The 27852-nt window shown below is 37.3% G+C and overlaps 1 protein-coding gene across 38 annotated transcripts in view; it reads left to right on the top strand.

Moving 5' to 3' along the window:
* Positions 1-27852, top strand: part of PLEKHA5 (pleckstrin homology domain containing A5) — a 192828-nt gene that overhangs the window by 41331 nt on the left and 123645 nt on the right. For 2 of the 38 annotated variants that reach the window (XM_043965268.1, XM_043965288.1), the window contains one exon: positions 19440-19534. The exons of 34 other annotated variants lie outside the window; for them this stretch is intronic. In XM_043965268.1, coding sequence (XP_043821203.1) covers positions 19485-19534 — 50 coding nt within the window. In that variant the 5' untranslated portion in view covers positions 19440-19484. Of the gene's footprint in view, positions 1-16491; positions 16631-19439; positions 19535-27852 lie in introns of those variants that run through there. 2 more of the 38 variants (XM_043965269.1, XM_043965277.1) reach the window with 2 other exon arrangements.

Here is a 27852-nt window from a genome sequence, read left to right as displayed (position 1 = left end):
CCAGAATTGAGTATGTGTGGGAGCCAACTTCAAAACAAAGCCAAGGATGCTAATTTCCTTCAGGTGGAAAAAAAGATAATCTTGATTATTCGAATGAATCTTTCCAAAACAACTTGATGTGCAAATGGCTCTTTCTGGGATTGGGATGTGGTCTTTCTTTGGTTCTCAAAGTCTGAATTCAAAACGCCTCATTTTATTGATTGATTGATTTTGTAGGGCAATGAGGGTTATCTACATAGAACAGAAATCTTTTAAGACTTAAAAAAAAAATCCTAGCTGCCACAATGCAGTCGTTTTTGGGAAGAGTCACAGGTTCTTGTTTAGGTTTATGCAGATATTAGTTTCTTTTGAATTATAGGTGTTTTAAATACAACATGGAATTAAGAATTTTTATAGTTTAGCAATTTAAGATTTATCATTTGCCTTACTAATTTATATTTGGCTACTTAGTTTAGATTAAGAGGCTGCTCTGTTTAGGTTCTCTGTTATCTCTGATGGATGTTTCAGTGGTAGTGTCCAACATTATAGTAGGAGGTTTGTTGCAAGCTTGGCATCTTGCTTTTTAGAAGAATGGTAGATGATTTTTTGCTGTTGTTTTCTAACAATGAATAACAATGAAGTATTCCTTCATGAAACTGTTCCAGTGGACTTTCATACACTTTTAGCTCCTATTTCTTGACAAGAATATGAGAGAATTAGCAGATACTCTTGGAAAAAATGTTTATATGTGAGATGTGGCATTCCCCTGGACTAGGGTGGTGGCAGTGGCAAAGGAGAGTTAAGAAGTTGATAGTAGGGGGAAAAAAAGGTTATTGTTTTTGTTTCGTTTTTTCTGGTTGAATTAGCCAGTATCATTGACCAAGTACCAAGTTACCTTTTAAAAAATTTCATCTTGGGACTGCTGACCAAAATGTCTTCTTAAACAGAGGCAGGACGCAGCAGCTCCTTTATGTTCTACAAAAGCAAAAAACCTAGAAATTGCCCCATAGCAATAATGATCAAGAAATCCAGAGGCCAACTGCAATGACCTCTGCCCTCAAACCACACAAAATGTCAGACAGAAGTTCATGGGACATAGTAAAGAAAATTGCCAGCAAAGCCAGTGCAGTACAGGCAAACAAACACAGACCAGAGACCTGTAGGCTGTGAGGTTTTGCTTTAAACAGCAAAAACAGCGTTTTCCATGGTTAGAAATCCACAGCATGAGGGGCAGCTAGGTGGCACAGTGGTGAGCACCGGCCCTAGAGTCAGGAGTACCTGAGTTCAAATCCAGCCTCAGATACTTAATACTGACTAGTTGTGTGACCCTGGACAAGTCACTTAACCCCAATTGCCTCACTTAAAAAAAAAAAGAAAAGAAATCCACAGCATGGACCTTGGAAACCATGTGGCCTATAGTGTCAATGCCTTGGGCAAGGGGGTACCTGTCCTGAGATGCTGTAGAGCAGAAGTTTCAAACTCCCTGCCAGTATCCACAAGGCACTTGAAAAACTCAGAAGTGCTGCCTGAACCAGATTAAAATGTAATTGGGTAAATAAAAATACAGTACAAGTACTTAATCAGTGAGGAAGGGAATATGTGTTTATATAACATCTACTGTGTGCCAGGGACTATGCTAAACACTTTACAAAAATGTATGATTTGATCCTCATAACAATCCGATTGTTTGGGGGAGACTTGTGATCTAGATTGGGGGGAGGCAGCTCACCCAAAGAACTGGAGGCTCATCATGAATCTTTTAAAATAAAAAGAGACTTCTTTGGAGAGGAATATATGGCCAGGGAACAGATCACCTTGGTAACTGTCCTGCTGGGGTAAGAGAAGGCTGGTCTTTTGTATTTTTACCAGACAAAAAGGACAAAAGGGCATTACAAAGAACTGGAAGGGAAATAACAGGGAGGGGATTTTGGAATAATGGGGCATCAGTAAGATATGCAGCACCCATCCATATCTTGCATATCAATGTACCTGGGTCATACTCAGAAACACCCATTCCTGAGGTGGGAGGCAGAGCTGCCCCTCCCTTGGGAGAGTTCAAGGATTACTGGGGGGGGGTGGGTTGGGATCTTTAAGTTTCTTGGGGTCCCACTGCATTCCCATAACACTATGAGGTAAGTATTGATATTATCCTGATTTTATAGTCGAGGAAACTGAGGCAAACAGCAGTTAAGCAGTTTGCCGCGGGTCACACAGATAGTAAGAGTGTGAGGTCACATTTAACTCAGATCTTTCTGATTCCAGGCGCACTGTTCTACCTAGAACTACCAGCTAACTACCTAGAATACCCCGAAGAAATTAAGCAAGAGGTAAAAAAAAAAAAATGTAATAAAAGCCCTGGAGAATAGCACTGGAAAGAGAATTGTTTAAAATTGGAAGGAGTAAACTTATCCAAGTTAAGATTGACTCTGTTATTATAAATAGTTAACTTAGGAAACACGTGAAGAAGATATAAATTAAAAAGTATTGCGTTCACAGAAACCCACGATTTAAAAACAAAGCCTGGAGAGAATATTCAAGAAATTATAAATGAAAACTCCTTAAATCTACTCAGTCCAAAGGTCAAAATAGAGGTGGAATCCACCAATCCACCTTTTGAAAGAAACTCCAAAAAGGAAAACCCTAGAAATACCATATCACAAATATAGAGTTAATCTAAAGTTTTCATGTCAAAGAAAAAAAATGCTGCATGTGTCCAGAAAGACACCATTCACGTACCAAGAAACCACAGCCAGGCCCACGTAAGACCTGGCAGCTTCTATCCCAGATCTGAGGAGACAGTTGGTTTCAAAAGACAAAAGTTAGAATTAAAGATAGCTTACCCTGCAAAGCTGAGTGAAATCCTGCGGAAGGAAAATGGAGCTTTAATCAATAGAAGATTTTCAAATATTTCTGATGAAAAGATCAGAGCTGAGTAAGAAGAAACCTAAGAAGAGAAACCTAAAAAGGCAAATTTTTTGATCATTTGGAAGGGGCTCTATGATGATGCAGTTATTAACATTTTAATTGGGACGGGGTGAAAAGAAATACATACCTTCAGAACTTTAATGTCTTCAAAGGGTATCGAGATAGTTAAAAAAAACAGCAAAACAAAACAGGACCCAAAGTGTGTAGGTTCTACTAGGGGAAAAAGAAGGAAAGGTAAAAGAAATTCACTCATTGGAAGGAGGAAGGAGTGAGTGGGGGGGAGACATAATGGAGAGACAAACATAAAGGAAGGAATAGAGTAAGAGAGGGTATCAAATGGACCTTACTCCTATCTAAAACAAAGGAAGGTTGAACACACAAATAGTTTGGTGTAGAAATACAAAACATGCTCAAGAGGGAAACAAGTGGAAATAGGCAGAGAGAGTTCTTTGGGGGGGGGGGCAGCTAGGTGGCACAGTGAATAAAGCACTGGCCCTGGATTCAGGAGGACTTGAATTCAAATCTGGCCTCAGACACTTGACACTTATTATCTGAGTGACCCTGTACAAATCACTTAACCCTCATTCTGCCCCCCCACACACACACACACAAAAGTTCTGCTTAGGAAAGAGAATAGTCAAACACAAAGTATACTTAGTACTGGTCCTGAAAGGGAGCAGGAAGTGAGATGTAAGACCAGTTCTTTTTTCTGTTTTCATCCCATTAATTAGTTGATTTTGGAATTTTGCCAGGAATAAAAAAGAGTCATACTCACTGGCCTCTAGGGAGTAAACTCCATTCTCTTCCCTTTTTTGAAAATTGGGACATAATCATTTGTACTTTTTCACTATTATAATACCTCTTCTCCATGATCTTACATAGTTCATTGATAATGAGCGGGGCCTGGCAATTATACTTTACTGTTCTATATATACTCCAGCCTATAATTTTTCTGGACTTGGTGATTTGAACTCCTTCAACCTGTTTGTTCTTTTGACATAACTCTTACAGTTAGTGGCCCTTCTACTCACCCATATTCAAATGTTTGAACCCTTAGTATTAAAATGTTCCCTTTTCGGGGCAGCTAAGTGGCACAGTGGATAGAGCACCGGCCCTGGAGTCAGGAGTACCTGAGTTCAAATCCGGCCTCAGACACTTAACACTTACTAGCTGTGTGACCTTGGGCAAGTCACTTAACCCCAATTGCCTCACTAAAAAAAAAAAATGTTCCCTTTTTTCCTCCATATATTTAATTAGTTATGAATTTCTATTGATTGTACTTGTGCAATATTTTTCAAATTGGTCCTATAATCAGAGCACCCATTTTACCATGAGATGAAGATTTGAGTTGGGGCTTGTCACCATCACACTCAACTGGATTTTCTATGTTTCATACTATCCTAAAGTATTTTTGCAAGCTAGAATGAATTTCTAAAATAACAACCTCATTATCAACCTCTGATAAACATAGTTGAGTATCTATATCTTCCAGAGGCTATGTTTTTGATAAATCACTATTACTCTAAGAAGGGAGGCCATCTGGTTAGATTTTTTTATCAGAGCTTCAAAAATGCTCACCCGATAAGGATGAAACATAGTTCCAATTTCCAGGGTTCTATAGTTCCTTAGTTCCAGGTGTTATACCGTACTTATGTGAAGATGCCTGTGTCTTGGGGTTTCTGCCCCCCAAAAGGGCTCTATCTTATTTGAAAATATGATTCAGGCTTCTTTTAATTGACAGGTATTGTTTCCTATAAGATAGTCCAGACAACTTCTTCCAAGAAAGGTTTTTGGGGCCAAGAGTTGTAATTTTTGGAATGCGATATAGGGAGGTGAAATTATCTTTTGTAGTGAATGGGTATTCACCTGGTAGAAAGGTAATGTCTTAGCTGTCTTGATAATCTTTTGTTACTATTATTTTTAAAGTAATAAACTTTATTTATGGGGGGCAGCTAGATGGCGCAGTGGTTGAAGCACCGGCCCTGGATTCAGGAGTACCTGAGTTCAAATCCGGCCTCAGACACTTGACACTTACTAGCTGTGTGACCCTGGGCAAGTCACTTAACCCCCCATTGCCTGCAAAAAACAAAACAAAAAAAACTTTATTTATAGTTTTGGGTTCCAATTTTTGTCCCTATTTCCTTCCCTGCCCTCCTCCCCCTCCTGAGGCAGTAAGAATCAGATATAGGTTATACATGTACAATTATGTAAAACATTGCCGTATTAGTCATTTTGTATAAGAAAACTTGAATAAAAGGGAAAAAATGAAAGTGAAAAATAGCATGCTTCAGTCTGTGTTCCATCAATATCAGTTCTTTCTTTGGAGGTGGAAAGTATATTTCATCAATATTCCTTTGGGATTGTCTTGAATCATTGTATTGCTGAGAATAATTAGGTCACTCACAGTTCTTCCATCAAACAATATTGCTGTCTCTGTGCACAATGTTCTCTTGGTTCTGCTCACTTTACCATACATCAGTTCATACAAGTCTTTCCAGGGCCTTTCTAAAATCATCCTGCTTGTCATTTCTTATAGCACAATAATATTCCATCACCATCATACCACAGCTTGTTCAGCCATTCCCCAATTGAGGAGCATTCCTTTGGTTTCTGTGAGAAATGAGTAGTTGTCTCCTCTCGATGTGGATATAACAGTCAGTCATACTCTCCCCTGACCTGTTTGTAAGACAAAAGTCTCAGATTCCCTCCTCCCCCTCAGGTTAGCAAGGTCACATGGTTCAAGGAGCCCTGGTCTCAAGGTTGGCTCCAGAGTTGTGTCCATATAAGGAAGTATAAGGTCCACTCCTGAGTTATGCCCATACAAGGAAGAGGGGTGGGAATACTGTGTTCCCATTAGCTAGTTTTTGCGTGTAGATTGTAATGCCACCAGTGATGAAAAAGGGGAAGGTCCATTCGAGTTAGGGACTAGGGTATAAAACAGGGCCTGCCAGCCCCCTTTCTGGGCACCCACTAGCTGCACACTAGGGTGCCTCCTTTTCATGAGAATGAAATAAAGCCTTTGTCACTTCGCTGCTGAGTTCCTGAGAATTATTGAGAAGAGGATGGATTTTTCCCTTGCAGTTTCCAATTCTTAGCCACCACAAAAAGAGCTGCTATAAATGTTTTTGTACAGATAGGTCTTTTTCTCTTTGGGGGGATGTCTTTGGAATATAAACCTAGCAGTGGTATTGCTGATCAAAGGGTATGCACAGTTCTGTAGCCCTTTGGGCATAGTTCCAAATTACTTTCCAGAATGGTTGGATCTTTTCACAACTCCACCTACAGTGGATTAGCATCCCAGCTTTCCAACATCCAATGGAATAGGCATTTATTAAGAATCTATTATGTTCCAGGCACTCTACTAAGCACTTTACAAATATTTCATTTAATCCTGACAACCCTGGGAATTAAATGCTATTCATTTAACATCAAGTTAAACACTTACAATGTCTAAGACATGGTGGGAATCTACATACAAAAACCAAAAATGTCCCTATCTTCAAGGAGTATGTCTACTTGTGAGAAATAGCATGTGTACAGATAAAAACAGTTCAGAGATCTAGACCTGGAAGGGACCAAAGAAACCATGTATCCCATACTCCCCCAACCTCTTTGATGAAAATGAGGTAAAGGTGAGAACAACTACTAGGATAGCTACAGTAATTGGACTCGTGATTTCATTTGTATAGGGAGCTTCCAAATAAGGAAACTTTGTTTTGTTGTTTCAGTTGTGTCCAACTCTTCTTGATTCCATTTGTGGTTTTCTTTGCAAGGATACTGTCATTTGCCATTTTCTTCTCTAGTTCATTTCACAGATGAGGAACTGAGGCAGACAAGGTTAAGTTACTTATCCAGGGTCACACAGCTAAGAAGTGTCTGAGCCTGGACTTGAACTCATGAAGATAAGTCTCCCTGATTTCAAGCACTGTGCCACCTAACTGCCCTCAAGGAAACTTTGTTGCTGTACTATAATTTTTTCTTTAATTGTGGAATAGGTTTTTTCTTTAAATTTTACAATAGCTAGGTTTTTTCTCTTTATCTGAAGCATTGGGCTAAAGTTATAGCAGTGGAATCACAAAATGTGAAAGTTGGTAGAGATTTCAGTGACTATCTAGTCTTCCATGTATATGAAAGGAATCCTCACCATAACATGCTTGATAAGTGGTCATCCAAGCCTCTACCCTAAGGATTTGGAGCCAACCCTCCACTGCAGTAAGTAGCCCATTCCACTTTTGGACAGCCCTGATATATAGGAAATATTTCCTTCAATAAAACCTACATTTGCTTCTCACTTTTCACTTACTACAACTACTACTGCCCCCAGAAATCAAACAGAACAAATCTAATCCTTCCTTAATGTAAAAGCCCTCCAGATTCAGTATAGATCAATATAACATGGCCCTTCTCTCTGCTTTTCCTGTCTTCCCTTCTCCAGGATAAACTTGTCTATTTCCTTCTGAGCCTCAAGTGACATGAACTTAAGGCTCATCACTATCCTAATTTCCCACCTTTGAGAACTCTAGCTTATCATTGTCCTTAGAATTTAACCCAGCACTCCCGCATGCAGATCACAGGATGCCTTTCCTGTTCTCTTCAGGCAGTAGTGCCTTCTCTCAAGTTTCCTTTCATCTAATGTGTATCTTGTATTATGGCTATCTACATATATGTTGTCTTCTCTATTAAAATGTAAGTTATTTTCTCTTCATATACTCCTCAGTGTTTTTGTCCAGTGCCTAGCACATACTAAGTATTTAATAAATATTGTTGATTGTTTAATAATGATCTTATTTCTTTAAATATACCCAGTATCATTTCTAGCTGATAATGCATGGTATTTTCTGTAGTCTGTACCTCCTGACTCTCGTTTTGAAGAAAATATTTCTGATACACCAGTGGGAGGCTTCCTTGTACCTTTGGCATCTCTTCCTATCCTGCAACCATATTTTCTAACCCAGTCTGTCTTCTTCTGTGCTTAATTTCGTATTGAAATCACTGAACATAAAGGGATTCTTTAGAATTTCTCTAGCTCCTCATCTGCAGATATTGGCCATAAACTACAGTTATTTTCATAGTGGACTTCTTTCAAATATTCATCATGAGTTTTGCAATGAAAGATGAACATATGCCCTATGAAATTTTGTTTCTTATGCCCTTGGATATTTAATAAAACTATAGGGAGAAAGACAGGGTTGGAATGCTTCAATTCCTCCAGCTATTTGTCCACTTGTTGGCTGGATAAGAATCTCTCACTTTAGTCTACAAACTGTAATTTTGGGCCTCTTCCCCTTTTACAATGCTTTGCCACTGTGATTGAATATGTGGAAATAGTTCTCACAAGCTTAAGATTCATTTTGTATTTTTATTTGCTTGATTAACCAATCGCAGGCATTGAGAGCCAAAGAATTCAGCCCCCACTAACCCAGCTGATAGCAAGTAGGGCTTCTGTCTACATAACTAGCTAGCTAGAGTAGGCTTTCAAAAGTGGGCATCATCAGTTTAGGGCATGTTCTGTTTGCCCTTTCCAGCACGTTTAAAATTGGCAGAGCCTGCGCCCTGCTGGTAGAGTCTTAGAGATTCTGAGTTAAACTCCATGCTACCATGTATGAGGTATCAAAGGAGCAAAGTCCACAATGTAGTCTACCAAAGTATAAAAAAAGCATGCCTCTGCAGTAAATACTTTTTATTTGTACTTTAAAAAGGCAAGTAAATTATTATGTTTTCTGAGACATTTCCTTATAGAAGAAATAGATAATTCACTCAAATTTGAACTGTGACAGGGAAAAATTCCAACAAATTTCAGAATTTGCAAATTAGAGACCATTAGTAAAAATTGAGAGTATTCTTCTCTAGTTGCAACAAGATTATTTATGAGCAGTTAAACCTTTATTTTATGGTTAAATATATTTCATACTAATGTAGCAAAATATTTCATACCGTTGACTTTCTGCTTATTTTTAAACTTAGATTTATTTACTTAAAAATTAACTTTCTGGAAGCTTGGAAATCTTTGCAGTAGATGTAGAATGTTGTTTTTCTTTTGACCAGAGGAGGGCACTTTATCTTTACATTTGAATCTATTGTCAGCCTAAAATATCTACTAACTTTCCTTTTCATCTATTCCCTGTGGGCAACAGTAGAGAAAAACAGCTTTGTTAATTAAAAAAAAAAAATCCATGCTGTGTTACAGAATCTCATAGAATGAACCTAAAATAGAGGGGGGAGTCTCAAATACATACTTTTTAAGTACTTAAGTTAACATTGGCAAAATCCCTATAGTACACTCAATTTTGTGGGGAAACTTCCTTTAATATCTAGATGCCTTTGTACTGTGAATAAGAGACATAGATTTGTTCTTAGTTTTCACTAAATGAAATCTCATTATTGCATTTAATGCTACTTAAAATGAAAGGAGATTGTAATTTATTTTGGGTATTATTACTTGACCTATTATATTGCTAATTTCAGTAAGATGTTGTCTTAACCTTAAAATCAAAATCAAATCAAGTCAGCAAGCATTTATGAATCTCCTGTTCTGTGCCAGGCACATGGTCTGGTCTTGGAATGTTCCATTTGCTCTTCCCAACATCTTCTATCGCCCAAGGACATGATAATTAGAATAGAATTTGCCTTCTAGTGCTGGAGACATTTTTTTTTTAATTCGTTGTTTTTCTTTTTATAACAGAATGGCTTAGAATACAACTACCATAGGCAAACAGAGAAGTGGGAGTTGCTTAACTTTGAGTCTAATTTGCAGCAGCGTTCTGCAAGAAAGTTAACATCTTCAAGAGAATATCACCTTTCTCTATGACAGTGCGAGTGTTATAATTCCTGTTTTATAGGTGAGGAAACTGATATATGGTAAATGACTTGCCTATTTTCACATAGCTATTAAGTGTTGAAGCTGGGATTCAAATTCAGTCTACTAATTCTAATGCATCACTTCTACTGCTGCTTGACATTGCCTCCCCCATGGGAATAGTCACTCATTGATCTATTAAAAGTCTCAAAGAATTTTCTCCATAATAAATACCCAAAGTAGTCTTTTTTTTTTCTTTTTAATCTCCATTTAGGGATACCTGAAAACTCCTAAGTCAGGCTATTCTACTTTGGGATAGCTCTAATTCTTGAAATTCTTTTGTTTATACCGAGTCTTAATTTGTAGTATCCATTCATTGCTTCTATATTTTAACAAAAAGAAACATTAGTGAAAACTAACATTTGCGTAGTGCTTTAAGGTTTGCAAAGCATTTTTCACGATTACTGCATCTGGAAGTAGCAGACATCATTGTAAATCTGTATGTCCAGCCCCAATCTTTTGTCTGAGTACCAGACCCATATATAACCCCGGTACTCAATATATCTTCACCTGGATATCCTGACAGCAACCCCAAACCGACTTCTCCAAAGCTAAATTCTTTAGTTCTCCCCTCCCCCAACACACCCTCTTCCTCAGTTTCTCTCTAAATCCACTGCTCTTTTCTTAGTTTTTGTGGATGAGTCGTGCCTGTAGGCTGGATGGTTCTTTAAGGAGGCTGGAAGGCCCTTCGACTTCCTAGTGGCCTGAGGCAAGAAAGACTCAGTTTAGGGAAAGCTGATACTGGAGCTGAGCTAAGTGGGAAAGCTTTCCTGATTTATTAAGTGTTTAGTTGCTGTGGTAACATGGAGGTAGAGGGGAGTATTACTTTATCTGAACCAGTATAATTTTAAACTTTAGAATTTGTATTCTTGTAATCTCATTATTCGTTAAATTATTTTTATTGCATTTTACAATCCACAGCATCTCATTTTGGTGAGGCAATTGGAATTAAGTGACTTGCCCAGAGTCACACAGCTAGTTAAGTGTCTGAGGTCGGATTTGAACTCAGGTCCTCCTGAATCCAGGGCCAGTGCTCTATCCGCTGCACCACCTAGCTGTCCCCACAGCATCTCATTTAACTCTTAATTCCAAGCCTGAATCCTTAGGCTGGCCTGGGTTAGGGTTCACTTAGAATAGTTCTCATCCTTCTTGACCTTTGCAGTATTTGGCACAGTTGAAACCTCTCCTTCCTCTATCCCCCTTTTGAGTATTGTCTCCATCCTGGTTTTCCCGATCTAGTTCTGACCCTCTTCTGCCCTTCTTTCTCAATTTCATTTGACAAGATCATTTATATCCAGCCTTCTAGGCATAGTTGTATCCTAGGACAGTGTCCTGAGTCCTTTTCTAAATCTGTGATATCATTAAATCCCATGGATTTAACTATCATCTCTATGCGGATAACTCTCAAGTCTGCACATCCAGCCCTTTATCTTTCTCCTGAGTCCTTCTCAAGGATCTCTTAAATGCACGTCCCAAGGGCATTGAATTAAACATGTCCAAAATAGGACTCATTATCTTTACTTTTAAACCCACCTTTTCCCTATGCCAGTCATTTTTTTGAATCTTCACTCACATTCAAGGCCTGTATCCAATTATTTGCTAAGTCTTGTTGTGTCTATCTGCTCACCTCTCACATCCATCCCTTTCAGGCTCCCATTAACTCCTAGACTATTGCTATAGTCTCCTTATTGATCTCCTTGTTTCCAGCATTTCTCCCCTACAATCTAGTTTACACACAGCTGCAAAATGGCATTCTTTTTTTTTTTTTAAATAAGTTTTTATTGATATTTTCTGGGGGTGTTTTTTAAACATCTTTCTTTCTCTTCATCTCAGAGAGCAATCTCATAAGAAATAGTACTTTTTAAAGAGGGGGAAAAAAAGTTAGCACAACTGATTAATACATTTAAAAAATAAGAAAACATATTCATTGTGTAACATCTGTGAACCTCTCACTTCCATGCAGGGTAGATTGGGGGTAGGGGAAAGGTATCTTCTCATATATGTTCATTTGAGTGCTTTTTTATCTTTATAATTTTTTTACATTTACTTTTGATTTTTTTGGTGTCAGTGTTCTTTCCATTTACACTGCTTTAGTTACCATGTAATATTGTTTTCATTGCTCTGCTTATTTCACTCTGCATCAGTTCATATTAAATCTCTCCATGTCTCTGTATTTATTACACATCATTTCTTCCAGCACAGTAATATTTCATTACATTCCTTTACCACACTTTGTTTAGATATCCTCCAGTTGATGGGCATATACTTTGTTTCTAATTCTTAGCTATCCCCAAAATTGTTGTTTTAAATATTTTGAGGTATATGGGGACTTTTTTTCTTGTTGGTGGATTCTTTGAAGTATAAACCCAGTAATGGAGACTCTGTTTCAGAGGGTCACTTTATTTGCATAATTCCAAATTGCTTTCTAAATTGATATACATTTCATAGCTCCACCAACAATGTATTAGTGTGCCTATCTTTCCACAGTCTCTTTGCCATTTTTGTCACTTTTGCCAGTTTTAAGGGTATGAGGTTTTGATTTGTACTTCTCATTAGTAATTTGGAGCATTTTTTTTTCACTTGGTTGTTTTTGGGTTTTGTTTTGTTTTGTTTTTTTACAGGGCAATGAAGGTTAAGTGACTTGCCCAGGGTCACAGAGCTAGTAAGTGTCAAGTGTCTGAGGCCGGATTTGAACTCAGGTCCTCCTGAATTCAGGGCTGGTGTTTTATCCACTGCGCCACCTAGCTGCCTACTTTTCAGTAAGGAATGACTATTAGTCTTATATATTTATTAATTTTTATATATCTTGGATACCAAACCCTTATCAGAGAAATTTGATACAAAGATTCCACCACTTACCTTTTTATCCTAGATAAATTAATGTTGAAGCTTTTTTTGTTTAATGTATTTTATCTTTTGTAATTGCCTGTAGTTAGGTTAAGAATACCTTAAAAAAAAAATCCTACCTATAGCTGTAAGAAGTATCTGGGGACAGCTAGATGGCGCAGTGAATAGAGCACTGGCCCTGGAATCAGGAGGACCTGAGTTCAAATCCGGCCTCAGACACTTGACACTTACTAGCTCTGTGACCCTGGGCAAGTCACTTAACCCCAATTGCCTCACTAAAAAAAAAAGAAGTGTCTGATATGTTTCTCCTTTAGATTTTCAGAGTATGATCTTTAACATTAAGGACACATATCCATTTAGAGTATGGCCTAATTTCTGCCAGACTGCTTTCATGTTTTCCTAGCAGGTTTTTTTGGGTGGGGGGGGCAGGGCAATGAGGGTTAAGTGACTTGCCCAGGGTCACACAGCCAGTAAGTGTCAAGTGTCTGAGGCTGGATTTGAACTCAGGTCCTCCTGAATCCAGGGCCAGTGCTTTAACCACTGTGCCACCTAGCTGCCCCTTCCTAGCAGTTTTTAACAAAAAGGCAGGTTTTCCCTATGTAATTTGTTTTCTTTACCAAACACTGGGTTACTGAGTTATATTGTTTCTGAATCTCCCTTGTCTAGTCTGTTCCATTGATTTGTCTCTATTCTTTAAGCACTACAAAATGGTTTTTATGAATACTGCTTTATAGTATTAGTTTAAGGTCTGGAAGTGCTTTTTTCTCTTTTTAACCTTACTACATTTCAAAATTTCCTTTGTCATTCTAGATCTTTTTTTTTCCAAATGAAATTAATTATTTGATTGTACTTAATAGCATTCAATCTTTTTCTATGCATACATAAACTCATTCTTATACACACCCACAATATTTTCTCAGGCCCAGGTACAATCAAATAATTTTCCAAATGAATTAAAAGTATAAATTAACTTTGGTAGTATTGTTATTTAAGTCTAGTGAATTGAGAGGTTGATCCCCAGATATTTCATGCATTTTGTTATTTGGAATGGGATTTCCCTTTTATTGCTAATTGTGTTTTGTACGTATTATTATTATATAGAAATCCTTTTGTTTTGAGGATTTATCTTGTAGCCTGCAATTGACTTTTAGATGATCAAAACTGAACCCAGCTGGATCTTGTACTCTTTTCCTCAGATTTTGTGAAGTGCTACCCAGTGCCCTCTCCCCCCCCCCCCCCCATCCTGTGCTGGTGACTTTTTCCATTCTATTTCTTCCTTAGTTCTCTAGGCCAGCACTGGCAGTTCAGAGCCTTACAGTACTGGTCCTTCCAGGGTGTAGCCCCTTGGCAGGCTTTTACTCCTGAAGGGCTATAACCAAACTGGCTATCAAACGCAAACAAACTTCTACAACTTGGAGCTAGGGTCTTCTTGACATCAGAAAGAGGAAAGGAACCAGGGTATAATGGGAGTTTTGTTGTAATTTTGTGTTGTGTCCTTGGTTTTGGTAGTGAAGCCTCAGTATGAGTTGAATGCGAGGTGGGGGAGGATTTCTTAGTGAGTTCTAGATCACTGATAGTCAGGTGGTATTTTTTTTAACCTTCTTTTGGATTCTGGATGTCCTAGTTCAGTGATAAGATTTCAGACTAAGGTTGAAGATTAAATGGGAGCAGAGGAAGTGGAACTAATGATTGTAGATAGCATTTTCAAGGAGTCTAGAGATAATAGACTGCAGACATGGAGGCCTAGTGAGAAGAGAGACTACTCTATTTGTATTTGTTCACTTTATACTTACTCTATATACGTTTTTATACACGTTGTCTCCTCCACTAAAGTGGAAGCTTCTTGCTAACAAGGATTCTTTCACTCTTTGTACTTCTATGTTCAGCACATAGTCCAGTCAATGCTTGGCATAGAGTAAAGCACTTAATACTTTTTGGTTGACTGATACCATAAATTTGTAGTGGACTCAGTTGGTTTATGTGACTTATTCCATCCCTATTGAATAAGAGCACAAATAGAAGGTAGGAGTAACCCAGGGTTGAATTTTGGCAGTGCCTGAGCAGAAACAAGGTAAGGAGATAAAGGATTCTGGGGTATGGGATAGAAATGAGTTGATTTGGTTAACTACAGGGTTGAAATGGAGAAATGAGAAAAGTGAAGTGAAAGTAGGAGACAGGGCCTGAGAAAATATTGTGGGTGTGTATAAGAATGAGTTTATGTATGCATAGAAAAAGATTGAATGCTATTAAGTACAATCAAATAAGAATATTTCAGAGAGTTTGAACTTGTTAAATGGAACCTTTGTGGGTGATGGCAGGATTAAGGGTGTTCTTGTTGTTTGTGGGTGAAGTAGAATATAGGAGGATATAGATTATGGGAGTTGAGACTGAGGAACTGGGAAGTTGGGTGTTTGAGACTTCCATAATCTTAGTTCCTTCCCTTGTGTGTATCCCATTTTTATAGTTGTTTGCATATTGTCTCACCCTTTAGATTATGAGCTCCTTGAGAGCAGGGAGTGTTTTTTGTCTTTTGTATCCCCCATATCCCACAGTTTAGCAAAGTGCCTGACACATAGCAGGCCCTCAATAAATGCTTGTTGACCTGTTTGTTACTGAATTGAGGCATGTGGAAGGATTGTAGGAGTTGAGGTTGGGGAGGAAGACTGTAGGGACAAGTTCTGATCTCCTTTATATTTAAAGGAGGGGGATGATTACAAGGTCCATTTTTCAAGGGGTGATCTATTTTGATAGAGTGAATCTCAACGATAGAGAGATTGCTGAGTAAAGGCAGCAAAGAGAGCATCTCAAAGTGATAGTGATCAAAGATAAAGATTTCCACTGCCTTCCAGGAGGGCCAGTTTGTTGGAGGCATGAGAGAGGGAACAGTGCTGGAGAAGGATTGCAGCCCAGGATGGAAAGGTCCAAAGTGGAGGAAGAAGTTGGCTAATTACAGAATGGGAATTACAGAGAGTAAAATGGAAGTTGTGAGCTAAGATCTAGAGGGGGACATGAGAATGGTTTGACTGCACAGAATGAGATTGAGACACTAAGAGGCTTCTTTTCAGCTAGTTGGCAATTTAGTATCACAGAGATTGGGAGTGTCATGAATGGGTGGACTGCAAAATCAAGGTGAAACTCCACAAAGTAATGATGTATTTATAGTGGTATATTTTATTCTGTGAATTTTTTTTTTAAGTGAGGCAATTGGGGTTAAGTGACTTGCCCAGGGTCACACAGCTAGTAAGTATTCTGTGAATTTTTAAATGAAGTGCCTTATAATATCAAAGGCTACCACAAAAAAAACCAACCTTTTAAATATTTTAATAATTTTTTTTCTAGTTGGAGGGGATTTTAGAGGTCAGTTGCCCAGCCCCTTCATTTTCTCGTGAAAAATTGAGACCTGGAATGTTATGTGTGATCTTGAGTAAATAAATAATGTTTTTGGGTTTAGTTGTATATTGATATACAACATAGTGTGCTTCATTTTTTCCCTTTTCAAGAGGTGAAGAAAGACATTAAAATATAAATATTTTGTGAGTCTTAATAGGGTTTTGGGGGGGCTGTTTTTTAAAGTTTCTAGTTTATCATAATGTTGCCTATTCACGATGATATATTTGAATAAATACTGAAGCCTAAAGATTTTCAATAAAATTATAAATAATAGTTTCCAGCCATATCATGCTAAATGAACCACAAAAATCATGAAGCAAAAAAATCAATATTTGGTGGCCCAGTTTTGTTTAATGCAGTAAATTATTTTAGATTGGATTTACAGCTCTCTCAGTTTTCTTGGAAATAGGCCATCACATGCTGAGATGAAGTACCAAGCTTTTTAAATTAGATACTGAGCATGCTCATATCAAGTATTCTGTGTCCTCTGAGTCTAACTGAGCAGGAAGAGATCATAACACTCCCTTTTGCCATCGTTTTGCCACAGTTTGTGATTTGTCTGGCAAACTACAGGATTACAATAAAGAGTATCTTGATTTTGAATGCTGGTTATTAGTAGAAGACTATATTTTGGTAAGTTAATTGATTCCTCCCCCCACCCCATTGTTATGTTTTGAGGATAATTATCAGATATTTATAGAAAGGCAGTGCTTTTACTTTTTTCTCCACTTTTTATTTTGTACCAAGCTTAAAGTTTATTTTGTCTCCAATTGCAAGAAGGGAGCAAAAGGAGGGTGAGTATTTTAGTCATCTAAAATTCCCTCTTCTAAAAAATATTTTCAGCACATTTGTAATGCAGTGAGCATAGAAATGTGTTAACATTCCTTAGTTTGCTATAGAAATTGTATTTCCTTACTTGTGTTAAGTGCAGTTAGGATTATGTGCTGGTAAAATTTGATGATTTATCAAAATATGCAACTTTTTCTTCTTTTCCTGTATTTTCTTTTAAAGAAAGCACAATTTTATGGTAATTTTGCTGTTAGAATTTCAGAAGGCCAATATTATACCACATTCTCTTTTCTTAACATAACATGACTATTCAATTGGATAATAGTAATAATATTTGAAAGATAAATTTTGTATTCATTTGTATAAAAATACATTTTTAAGTACTGCTATTTTAAAGTGTAGATTTTGGATTTTTATAAAGTCTTCATTTGTGGACATAATATCAAATTAGATAATATGAATGTGCTTTACAAATTATAAAGTACTTTATAAATATAAAACATTGTTCTGATTTATATAAATTTTATTTTCTTTCGTACTAAGTACGATACAAACTTAAAACAAAAAATTTTCAAGTTCTCTTTTTTCTCAACGTCCGTGAAGTCAAATGCTATCAGTTATTTACAATAAGAAAATCTGGGGTTTTTTTTGGTATTCCTTATCCAAAATATTCTTATTGTAACAGCTACAGGCACCCTCAGTTTCTTCACTTTTTAAAAGTGTGTGTGTGTGTGTGTGTGTGTTTTCTATGAGATTTAAAAAAAAATTTTAAGTGTACAGATGATTTTATGTTGAACATTGAATACATTTTTATCATAGATAAATTTGGTTTCTTAAACCCTTTTGGCATTTTGCTGGAGGGAATTTTTTCAGTCTAACTTAGATAACCTATTTTTAATAATTTCAAGGTTCTCAGGGATAGCTTTAAATCATTTATTTACTTGGGAAAAGTACATTTATTAGTACATCTAAAGTCAAGTTGGCAGTACATGTAAGCAGTTTGAGGCATAAATGTTATTTTGTAAGAGAGAGATTGCAGTCACTGAGGTGACAAGATATGCTAAATGTGAAGTTGTATTCAAATGCTAGACTTACAAAGACTTCCCGAAATAACTTTTAAAAAAAACAGTTTCTACTTTTGCATGCCTAAGATTGGCATAAGTGAAGTGAATGTACATGTATAAGTACACTTTAATATAGTTCTAGAAAGGGGGAGGTGTTAGCTGAAATGGGGGCCAGGTGACTTAGATTCATGTAATCTGCTCGAATCTCTTCACACTCAATGTGATAAATGGTCTGCCAGCATTTTAAAGTAATACATTAATATGGTGTTATGAAGTCGATTTAAGATTTAAGTCATTAGAGTATTTCATTTTATGCAGTGAAGAATTATAAGACTAAGGCACAATATACTTCGAATCTCTGGACTGTTTAGCTATCTGGAACTATCTATCTATTGAAAGATACCCCTTTAAATGTATACAAAATAAATGCCAGGCACTTTAGGGAGGGTGGGCGGCCCAAACAGTTGAGGCAATCAGGAAAGCCTTTGTGTAGAAGTTGATCCTGGAGTTGGATCTTGAAGGAATTCTTCTTTGTGGAGAAGAGAGAATTTGGGTTCCAGGCTTGGTAGATGACCAGGGTTGGGGGACTGAGACTGGATATGGACCAGGGTACGTGAAAAACGGCTCGAAGGCCAGTTTGAGTAGACTGTAGTTTGGGACCAGCCTGATTCACTTACTTACCATGGCCTCTGATAAGTCTACCTCCGCAGTGCAGGAGGGCCTTCAGGTAGATTTCCTGAATTTGAATCAGTATCAATGGAACACAAGGGTGACCTTTGGGGGGGGTTTATTCCTCTTTCTCTTTTGTCAGTAATTGTCCCTATAATTAGTTTTGCATAAGCTACATTAATGTAGCCCTCTTCCCATTAGTTCTTTATCCCCCCAAACTCCCCTTCCCAGAAGAAAAGCATCAACCTTTCCCCTGTTTTAGGTGTTTCTTTTTGTTTATCTAGTTGTTGATTTTTTTTTCTCTCAGTAAAGTCAAACTTCCCTTTCATTTCCTACCATCTTGCTTTTTATGTTAATGTGGAGTGTTTTTTCCCCCCTGAACTTTTTTTTTTTTTTTTTTGGTGAGGCAATTGGGGTTAAGTGACTTGCCCAGGGTCGCACAGCTAGTAAGTGTTAAGTGTCTGAGGCCGGATTTGAACTCAGGTCCTCCTGACTCCAGGGCTGGTGCTCTATCCACTGCGCCACCTATCTGCCCCCCCCCCAACCTTTATCTAAGAATTTCTTCATTCTCTTTTCTTGCTATCCTGAAGTTTTATTCTCTTATTCATGGTCCAAAACAGACCATTAATCTCTTTGTATTCCTCATAGAATTAAAACTTCTGAAGTAGCAGATTTTAGCCTCTTTAATTTTGCCCTATTATTTGTTTTTTCCTGTTGTGCCTCACTTTAGAATTCTCAATTCATGACAGAGGTAATGGGGGATAGAAGCAGTGCCTCATAATAGAAATTTACCATTGTCCCAAATTATGCAGTCCATTTCTACCTCATGACCTTCCCTGTGATCATTCTCTGTCCCATTGGCCATGTTACCCTATCTCCTTGCAAGCTGCCCCTAAGAGCTTTCATTTCCCTTTTCCTAGGGGGAATCTATTGGAGACCCAATACTCAGAGAAGGGGGTCCTCTGATGAGCCAATGTACAGAACTGATAAAATGGAAGACAGTTGCAGATGTTTGGTAATTGTTCCTCCTTTTTTTATTAAACCTAAAATGATTTTGCCATATGTAATTTATAATACAGCCATCTTAATTATTATTCAGGCCCTAATTATTCAAAACCTGTCTGTTTAGGTTTTATTTTTAGGTTTGTTAGGGGGGAAAAGTGGTAGAAGAGGAAATTGTAACTCATGGTTAAGATGGGGTTTGAGGATTATCTGTAAACTTAAATTTGTTGTGTCTGTTTCCACAGTAGCTTAGTTTATCAAGGTTTTTGGCATGCTAACAACTCTTTGAACAATTTGGTCTTCTATTTCATTAACAATTTGAAGTGATTATATATAGAATTTAGTAGGTTAACTTGTACTTCAGTATCTATTTTTTTTTCTTTCTTTTTTTGGTCTGATTGTAGGGTTATGTGTATGGGGAAAGTTAATGTTTATTTTAAATTTTGCTTACTAATGGAAGTTCTAATTTTATGGGATGCTTAAAAATTTCACATCAGCTAAAACTTGTTTGTTAGTCTGACTTTTTTTTTTAGGGCATAAAAGTTTACTTGGAGTTATAATAAAGACATAGTAGACTCCAAGCTTTTGATGGAAAATAACAAGTTTCATTTTCTTCTCTCCCTGACTCCTTCATCATTTTGATTTATAGTAGGATCAGACTTCATGCCTCCAGGTTAAGATTCTCTAAAGGTCGAGGAGATCCTATTTTGAATCAAAGAGAGTCCAGTTCTCATATTGAATTTTTACATCTTTTACAAGCTCTAATAAATGTGAATTAGTACAATTTTTATCTCTTCCAAAGATAATAGGCTTTTCAAAACAAAACAGATAAACTACACCTTGGAACAACTTCGAATACTCGACATAATCACATGATCTGCTTTTCTGACCACACATTTCCTTAAGAAGGGTATGTGTGTATATGTAGACATGGTATTTGGACATGTACAGAACACTATTAGAATTTTTTTTTTAGGATTTTAATGATCACTTCTTTTTTGTATTAGTTATTTCCTAATTTGCCCCTACCCAACCAGAGTAAGGCTTTTCTTATAAAGGGAAAATATAGTTAAAATCAAGTTAGGATATCAACCATATCCAATAACATCTGCAAAATAGTACCCTTACATTCTCTCACCTCTAATGACAGGAGGGAATTAAATTTTCCTCTCCCTTTTATTCAGAATTATTTGGTCATTATAAACGTTTCATTTTATCATTATATTTTATTATTGTAATCATTGTGTATGTTTTCATTTCACTTATTCAGCTTTTATACGATTTCTTAGGCCACTTATTTATTGTTGGAAATACACTATAGCCAGCTTAAACTACCATATATCTCTCTGTTGTCCTTTGGTTCACCTGTAATTTTGATTTCTCTGTGAGTTCATGGTGTTTTATAACTCACAGCCATACAATACCACGCAGAGAATATTGATAAAGAAAGGGGCTGAATTTTCTGAAGTGCTATGAAATTTCCTAAAGGTGGTCCAGTTTGCTTTCTTCCTCCTCTTCAATTCTCTTTCCATTTCATTGTTGATCCTCAGGGTCTCTCTTAGATATGTGGAAAGTTGGACTAATTCAGATACAGTAATATTCTGGCCAGTATCTCATCTGTCAAGGAATTTTTCATCTTAATATGTACATGAAAACTCTCCTTTTGGACAAGACCCTTCAAAGGCTATGTTTTGTTCTACTAAGTCACTTTTTTTGGTAACAAAAGGCAAATAAAGGGATTTATTGGTCTCCACATTTTCCAGTCAGTAATGTGAATTGCTATAGAAAATAGCCTAAAAACCTGCCTGTTTTCTCCTTTTTTCTTTGTGTCTTTTCTTTTTTCTTTCTCTTTCCTTCCCTTTCCCTCCCTCTCTTTGTTCGTTCCTTCCCTCCTTCTTCCCTTCCTCCCTCCTGATTTTATCTTAAGTTTTGTCCTATTTTGCATTCTATTTTATTTATTTATTTTTGTGGTGAGGTATCTAAATGTTAGAATTCAGTAGCATAAATTATGAGAATAGGAAAGCTGGACAATCTGTTACATTTTGCCTCTGTTGTGATTGTTCTTGGTTGGATCTCAGATCAAACATTTTACAAGGTAGTTTCCCATTAGTTTCTGCTCTATTTTTGATGTGATGCTGCTTGTTATATGCAACCATCCTGCTCTATAACATTTTGCACCTGTACTTATACTCTAAACTAATGTTGGTTTTGACTGCCCCTTCTGCTTGACCAGGGGATCAACAGCTTGCTAAAGTAATTTCTTGGTTTGGGGGACTTTGTTGTAGTAATGTTTCCATTTCCCAATTTTGGATGACTATAGTTCACTTAAGTAATTTAGCTTGGAAATGTTTTTATTGCATATAATTTTATATTTTCATTTTTGTCCTAATTTGGTATTGATTTTGACATTTGTATGGTCAGACTATACACAAATAGCAGTCTGGATCCAACAAATTTTTTTTTTTTTTTTTGGGTGAGGCAGTTGGGGTTAAGTGACTTGCCCAAGGTCACACAGCTAGTAAGTGTTAAGTTTCTGAGGCCAGATTTGAACTCAGGTCCTCCTGAATCCAGGGCCCGTGCTCTATCCACTGGGCCACCTAGCTGCCCCTGGATCCAACAAATCTTGACAGACTAAAGCATTGGGTTGAATCCACTAAGAAGAAATTCAGTATTGATGAATGTGAAGTCACCTTTAAATAAAAAAAAAACTTCACAAATTCAAGGTGGGGAGGCACAGTTAAGATGAAGACTAAAAAAGAATCTTTGGATTTGACAATTAGGAGATCTTTGGGTGAGAGTGATTTCATTTAGTGATGAAGATGAAAGTCAAATTGTAGGGGCTTTGAGAAGTGAGGGGGAGGAAAATAGAGGCAAGAAGTACAGACATCTTAAACAGAATCACAAAATCTGAGAGTTGGAAAGGGAGCTGAAGCCACCTGTTTAAACATACACTAAAGATAGAGAACTTTATCTTAATTTAATCATTTTGGAAGACTTGGAATATGTTGGTTAAAATGAGAATAGCCATACACATCATGCCTCTGGGGGAAGCTTTTTCAGAGTTCTGTTTAATTCTGGACAAAAGTCATAAATTTATTAATTATAAATTTGCTTTTTTTTCAAGGCTTTTCATAGCCAGGCCTGTGGTTTAAAAGGTGGGAAGCTTTCTATTCAAAGGGGGAAAGCAGAATAGTGGGGGATGGATTTGTGGTATTTTTCCAATTGCCTTTACAGAACAAAACCTCCCACCTTTCCTGGCAATCACCATTCCCCTACAGTTGGTTTAAACATTCTGATGTGCTGGAATTTGATAGAGGGTGGAGGAGAGGGCACCGGCAAGTTGTTTGTTAACATGCTTTCCTCTAACATAATAGGTTGCTGATTCATCAACATAAACACCTTAATCAAGATTAAGATGAAATTATAGGCAATAAACATTTGTGGTATAAATATACAAAATTGAAATAGTATTTAGTTTCAAGTAATCTGAAACTTAAAATATCCACAAGACCACTGAATTACCATTAAACTATCAGATCATATTTATTTTCTGTTGCTTTTGGCATGAAAATTCATGAAGACCTCCTTGTTCCCAAGGAAATTGCTGACAGGTACTCTTTCAAACAGAGCATGAAGCTGGTAGGACCTTACTTCCCAAGGTCTCTCATACTTCTTTACCCAAACCAAATTAACTTTTAATATACCAGTGTATACTCACTTAAATTTTAGATGATGATTTGCCAGAACCTAAGAGTTCCATGTGTTCCAAGCAAATATTTCTCTCAAGGATTATAGCAAGGATTATATTAAGAGAAGAAATCATTAGCTACTTCCCTAATTCTTTGGCAGTAATCCCTGGTGGGCATAGGGGAAGTTGTAGAGAGTAGTGTTGTAGTAGAGGATGTCTGGCCCTAAAGCTGTAGTTCCTAATACGGTGGCAGTTGCAGATAGTCACATAAAGGAGAAGAGAAAAATTGTTGGCTCTTGCTCTCCCTCTCTTTCTCTCTCTCTCCCCCCCCCTCCACCCCCCCCCACATACACACCACCCCTTTTGTAGCAGAAATAAGCAAAATGAAAATTAGCTCATTCAGAGAGCTATTAGCATGAAGGAACTAAATAACATCTAATAATACACTCATATTCTATCAGTTCTGCTGCAGCATAAGACAAAGCATTACAAATTTTGCATTCTGAGGGCAACACTCAAGACATACTTGAATGAATTTTTGTCTTAAGAATTAGGGATGGGGGCAGCCAGGTGGCGCAGTGGATAAAGCACTGGCCCTGGATTCAGGAGTTCCTGAGTTCAAATCCAGCCTCAGACACTTGACACTTACTAGCTGTGTGACCCTGGGCAGGTCACTTAACCCCCATTGCACTGCAAAAAAAAAAAAAAAAAGAATTAGGGATGGAGGTTAGTAAAGTCACTACAAGTTTTAAGGGAACTACAACACTCCCAAATTTTCATTCTTCTGATAGGAGAGAAACTTGGTATTTGGGTGCAAAGGGAGGAAAAAGGAAACACTAAAGAATGGAAGATATTTTCAAGAAATGCAGGTTGGTTACAGATATTTGCTTTAATTTCTGTTTTAGCAGTTTATAGTGAAGTAGAGCCAGAAAAGCACTGAAGTGTAAAAATCATCATATAACACAGTCATAGCAAAACTCAGTTTGATGTCATTATAATTTATATAAATATACTCTCTGATATATAATTTATATAAATCTATATAAATTCATGTCCAAGAAGATCATAACAGACTGTGTGTATGTATATAGGATCATGAATTTAGTCCTTTTTTCCATTCCAACCTTTAGTTAGCTTGACCAAGATGATTTACTAAAAAAAACTTCAATCAGAACTCTAAACACCAATTTTGTAGGGCAATCATCTCCAAATTTTTTTGATCACGGAGCCCCATGGGAAAATATTTTTAAAACAGCCTTCCATATATGGGCATATTGTCATCTGCTTGCATATCTAAGGAAAGTCAGATTGAAAAATTGAGAGACTAAATTGAAGTTGTGAACCTGGGTAACTGGAAGGATGGTGGTGACAGAAACAGAAATCTGGAAGATGGGTAGGATTAAAGTGAAGGATAAAGTAATGACATCAGTAGAACTGATTACAGTCCATCATGTCCCACCCAAAGTGGGGGTGAGGAAAATTCTTTTTCAGTCACTGCACTGGAGGGTGGAGTTTGATTCCTTGAGGGCCATCTGCAGTAATCAGAAGATGATTTTTGGTATCCAGGGTGGTTATGCTTGATGGAAAAGAATTCTCCCAATGGAATCTGTGAAACTGCAGCTGTGGATACCTTGGTTTTGGCTAGATTATCATTTCTCTAATAGGCTGGTTCTCCAAGGACAGTAGGAACAGGCAGAGTTGGGATAAGTTGGATAAGGCCAGGTGTGGTTGTCTTTGAGACAAGCTACCTATATGGGTGAGAAAGGACGGGACCCATCTTCACATCTTCTGATTGAATTGACCACACATCACTTGGGATCATGCCATGATGTCCTACTAGGCCGGTGCTCCCACTGTAGTGACCACTGTTCTAGAGTATATGTGTGTATTTATAGAAAAATATTCCAACAAAAATTCTATATTTCAGAACCCTTGATATATCAATTGAGAGAATTTCTTTTGCGGTATCCCGTTTCAAAGCAGCAAATTTTTATTTAACTTCAACTGCTATGATGGCACCTAAGGTATCTGAACTGAGTCTTGAAGGAAATCAGGGATTCCAAGAGCCCTAGGTGAATAGGGAGTGCAGTTTGGTAATGGGGAACAGGTTGTATAAAGGCATGGATGGTAGAGATGGAGCCTTGTTTGTACATGACTGTAAGCAAGAAGGCCAGTATAGCTGGATCACTGGGTTTGTAGATGGGAATAATGTATATTGAATCTGAAGTGTCAAAAATAAGAGTTTACATTTTGTTTTAGAAACGATAGGGAACAACTGTAGTTTGTTGAGTGGCATGGTTAGACCTGTGCTTTTGAAAAACCACTTTGGCAGTTATATTGATTGGAGTAAGGAGAGATTTGAAAAAGGGAGACCAAATAGGAAGGTATTACAGTAGTTTGTACCAAAAGGAAAGGATAGGTGCAGGTGATGTTCTGGAGAAAGAAACCACAAGATTGACCAAGTGTGTGGGGGATAAGAGTGAAAGGTTGAGGGTGACATTGACATTGGGAAATTTGGTGATTAGAAGAAATATTGGCCAAGCTACTGCCTTTAAAGAGGGAACCTAGCAGTGAGGATGGTGATGGTGAGCCCTTTGCTGCCTAGAACCATTCTGGAGAAACCTAATTTTTCATTTAGAGTAACAAATCCCCTTGTCTTGGTATAGTGGTGATTTAAGGAGAGATAAATAGCTTTATTTTACTTTTCACCCAACATATATAAATTTAACTTTTGAAATATATTCTGGGGGCAGCTAGGTGGCACTGGCCCTGGATTCAGGAGGACCTGAGTTCAAATACGGCCTCAGACAGTTGACAACTTACTAGCTGTGTGACTCTGGGCAAGTCACTTAACCCCAATTGCCTCACCAAAAAGAAAGAAAGAAAGAAAGAAAGAAATATATTCTGTGTTCACTTTCTTATTCAGCACCACTAAATTTGACAAAATAACTTTAAGTTCCTGGCTGTAAACATCATTTTTTAACTTTTGTTACAGTTAACAAAATTAGTTTGTTAGCATCAGTAATATACAGGATCTGATTACATTTCAACAGATGTTTAAACTTTTATAAGTATACTTCACAAATATAGCTCTTTAACAAGATGTTCACTTGGGCTGGTTTGTGTCAGATTATAATTTGTCTCTGTATGTTTAAGATAACTAAAAGGGTTTTTCTTTGCAAATTTGTAATAATTGAAGCATTTTGTAACATTAAATAAAATTCTTGCTTTGAAGTGGTGTATGTCAAATGTATGGTGCTAAATGACATTCATAGGTACAATTAAATATTTGATGAATTTTTCCTGGAAAATCTCTCCTTAACTTTTTTTTTCTTTTAAAATAAAATGTTAGTGTGTGACATCATTCTGGTATTAGATTCCTGGATGGGAAACAACCCTGTCAGCTAGAATGCATTTTCTTGGTCTTCAGGCACTACTCGGTGAGCATCAGCGTCAGAGCCAAAGCGGTTGTCTTTGTCGTTTATTTCAGTTCTTTATTTATTGGTTGTGTTTGAGTACTTAGGCATATGATATGTCAATACTGGCAAGTAATTATTATGCCTGTTGTACTTATTTAATGTAATAGCTAAAAGGACAGTGGTGGTTTTTTTTTTTTCCTCTGCATTGGTGCTTCTTGTTCATTGTATTGCAGTGTAAGCACATTTATTTATTGTGCCAGTGACATTTTATTATAGGGGGAAAAAAGGCCTAAATGTCTTCTCCTCACTTTCAGTAGAGTATCCTTAAATATGATATAAATTGTTTTTGTTGTTCATCCTTCCTTTTTGAAGAGGACCAATGACATCATGATGTTGGGGTAAAATAATACTGGGTGATGTCTTGACCTGTTCATGAATTGGATTTACACGAGGCAGAGTTGTGCAGCCCTACTCTCTCTTCCAGGGTCATCAGCCTAGTATAATATATTTCATTTCCAGTTCAGAAGAAGTTTTGTGTTGTGTAAGTATTAGTTCCTGGAGTGGGAGAATTGTTTCATTATTTTTTTCCTTTCAAACTATAGCTTCTAGCATAGCACACACCTTGTGGGTGCCTAATAAATGTTTGTTAGTTGATTAATTTTCAGCATTTAACATTATGTCTTAACAAACTAAGTGTTTGGGGGCAGCTAGGTGGCGCAGTAGATAAAGCACTGGCCCTGGATTCAGGAGGACCTGAATTCAAATCCAGCCTCAGACACTTGACACTTACTAGCTGTGTGACCCTGGGCAAGTCACTTAACCATCATTGTCCCGCAAAACAAAACAAAACTCAAGAAATTCAACATAAGTTATACATGTGCAGTCGTGCAGAACGTTTACACAACAAAGTATTTATGGCTTCTTCAGCATTCTAGGGTACTTAACCGGGGCATCTGGGTGGAATAGTGGATAGAACATTGACTCTGATGCTAGGAGGACCTAAGTTCAAATCTCACCTCAAACAATTACTAGCTGTGTGACCCTGGGCAAGTCTCTTAACCCTAATTGCCTTAAAACATCCAGGGCCATCTCCAGTCATCCTCATATATATCCTGCCGCTGGGCCCAGATGGCTTTGGAGGAGAGAATGAGGTTGATGTCTTTGCATAGCCCTCCCTCACTTAAATCCAAACACTGCAAGTCATGACATTGCCCTGATGTCATG

The sequence above is a fragment of the Dromiciops gliroides genome, chromosome 5, assembly GCF_019393635.1.
Source record: "Dromiciops gliroides isolate mDroGli1 chromosome 5, mDroGli1.pri, whole genome shotgun sequence".
Taxonomy (NCBI): domain Eukaryota; kingdom Metazoa; phylum Chordata; class Mammalia; order Microbiotheria; family Microbiotheriidae; genus Dromiciops; species Dromiciops gliroides.
Note: the sequence above shows the minus strand (reverse complement) of the source record. Positions and strands in the feature narration are given on the sequence as shown.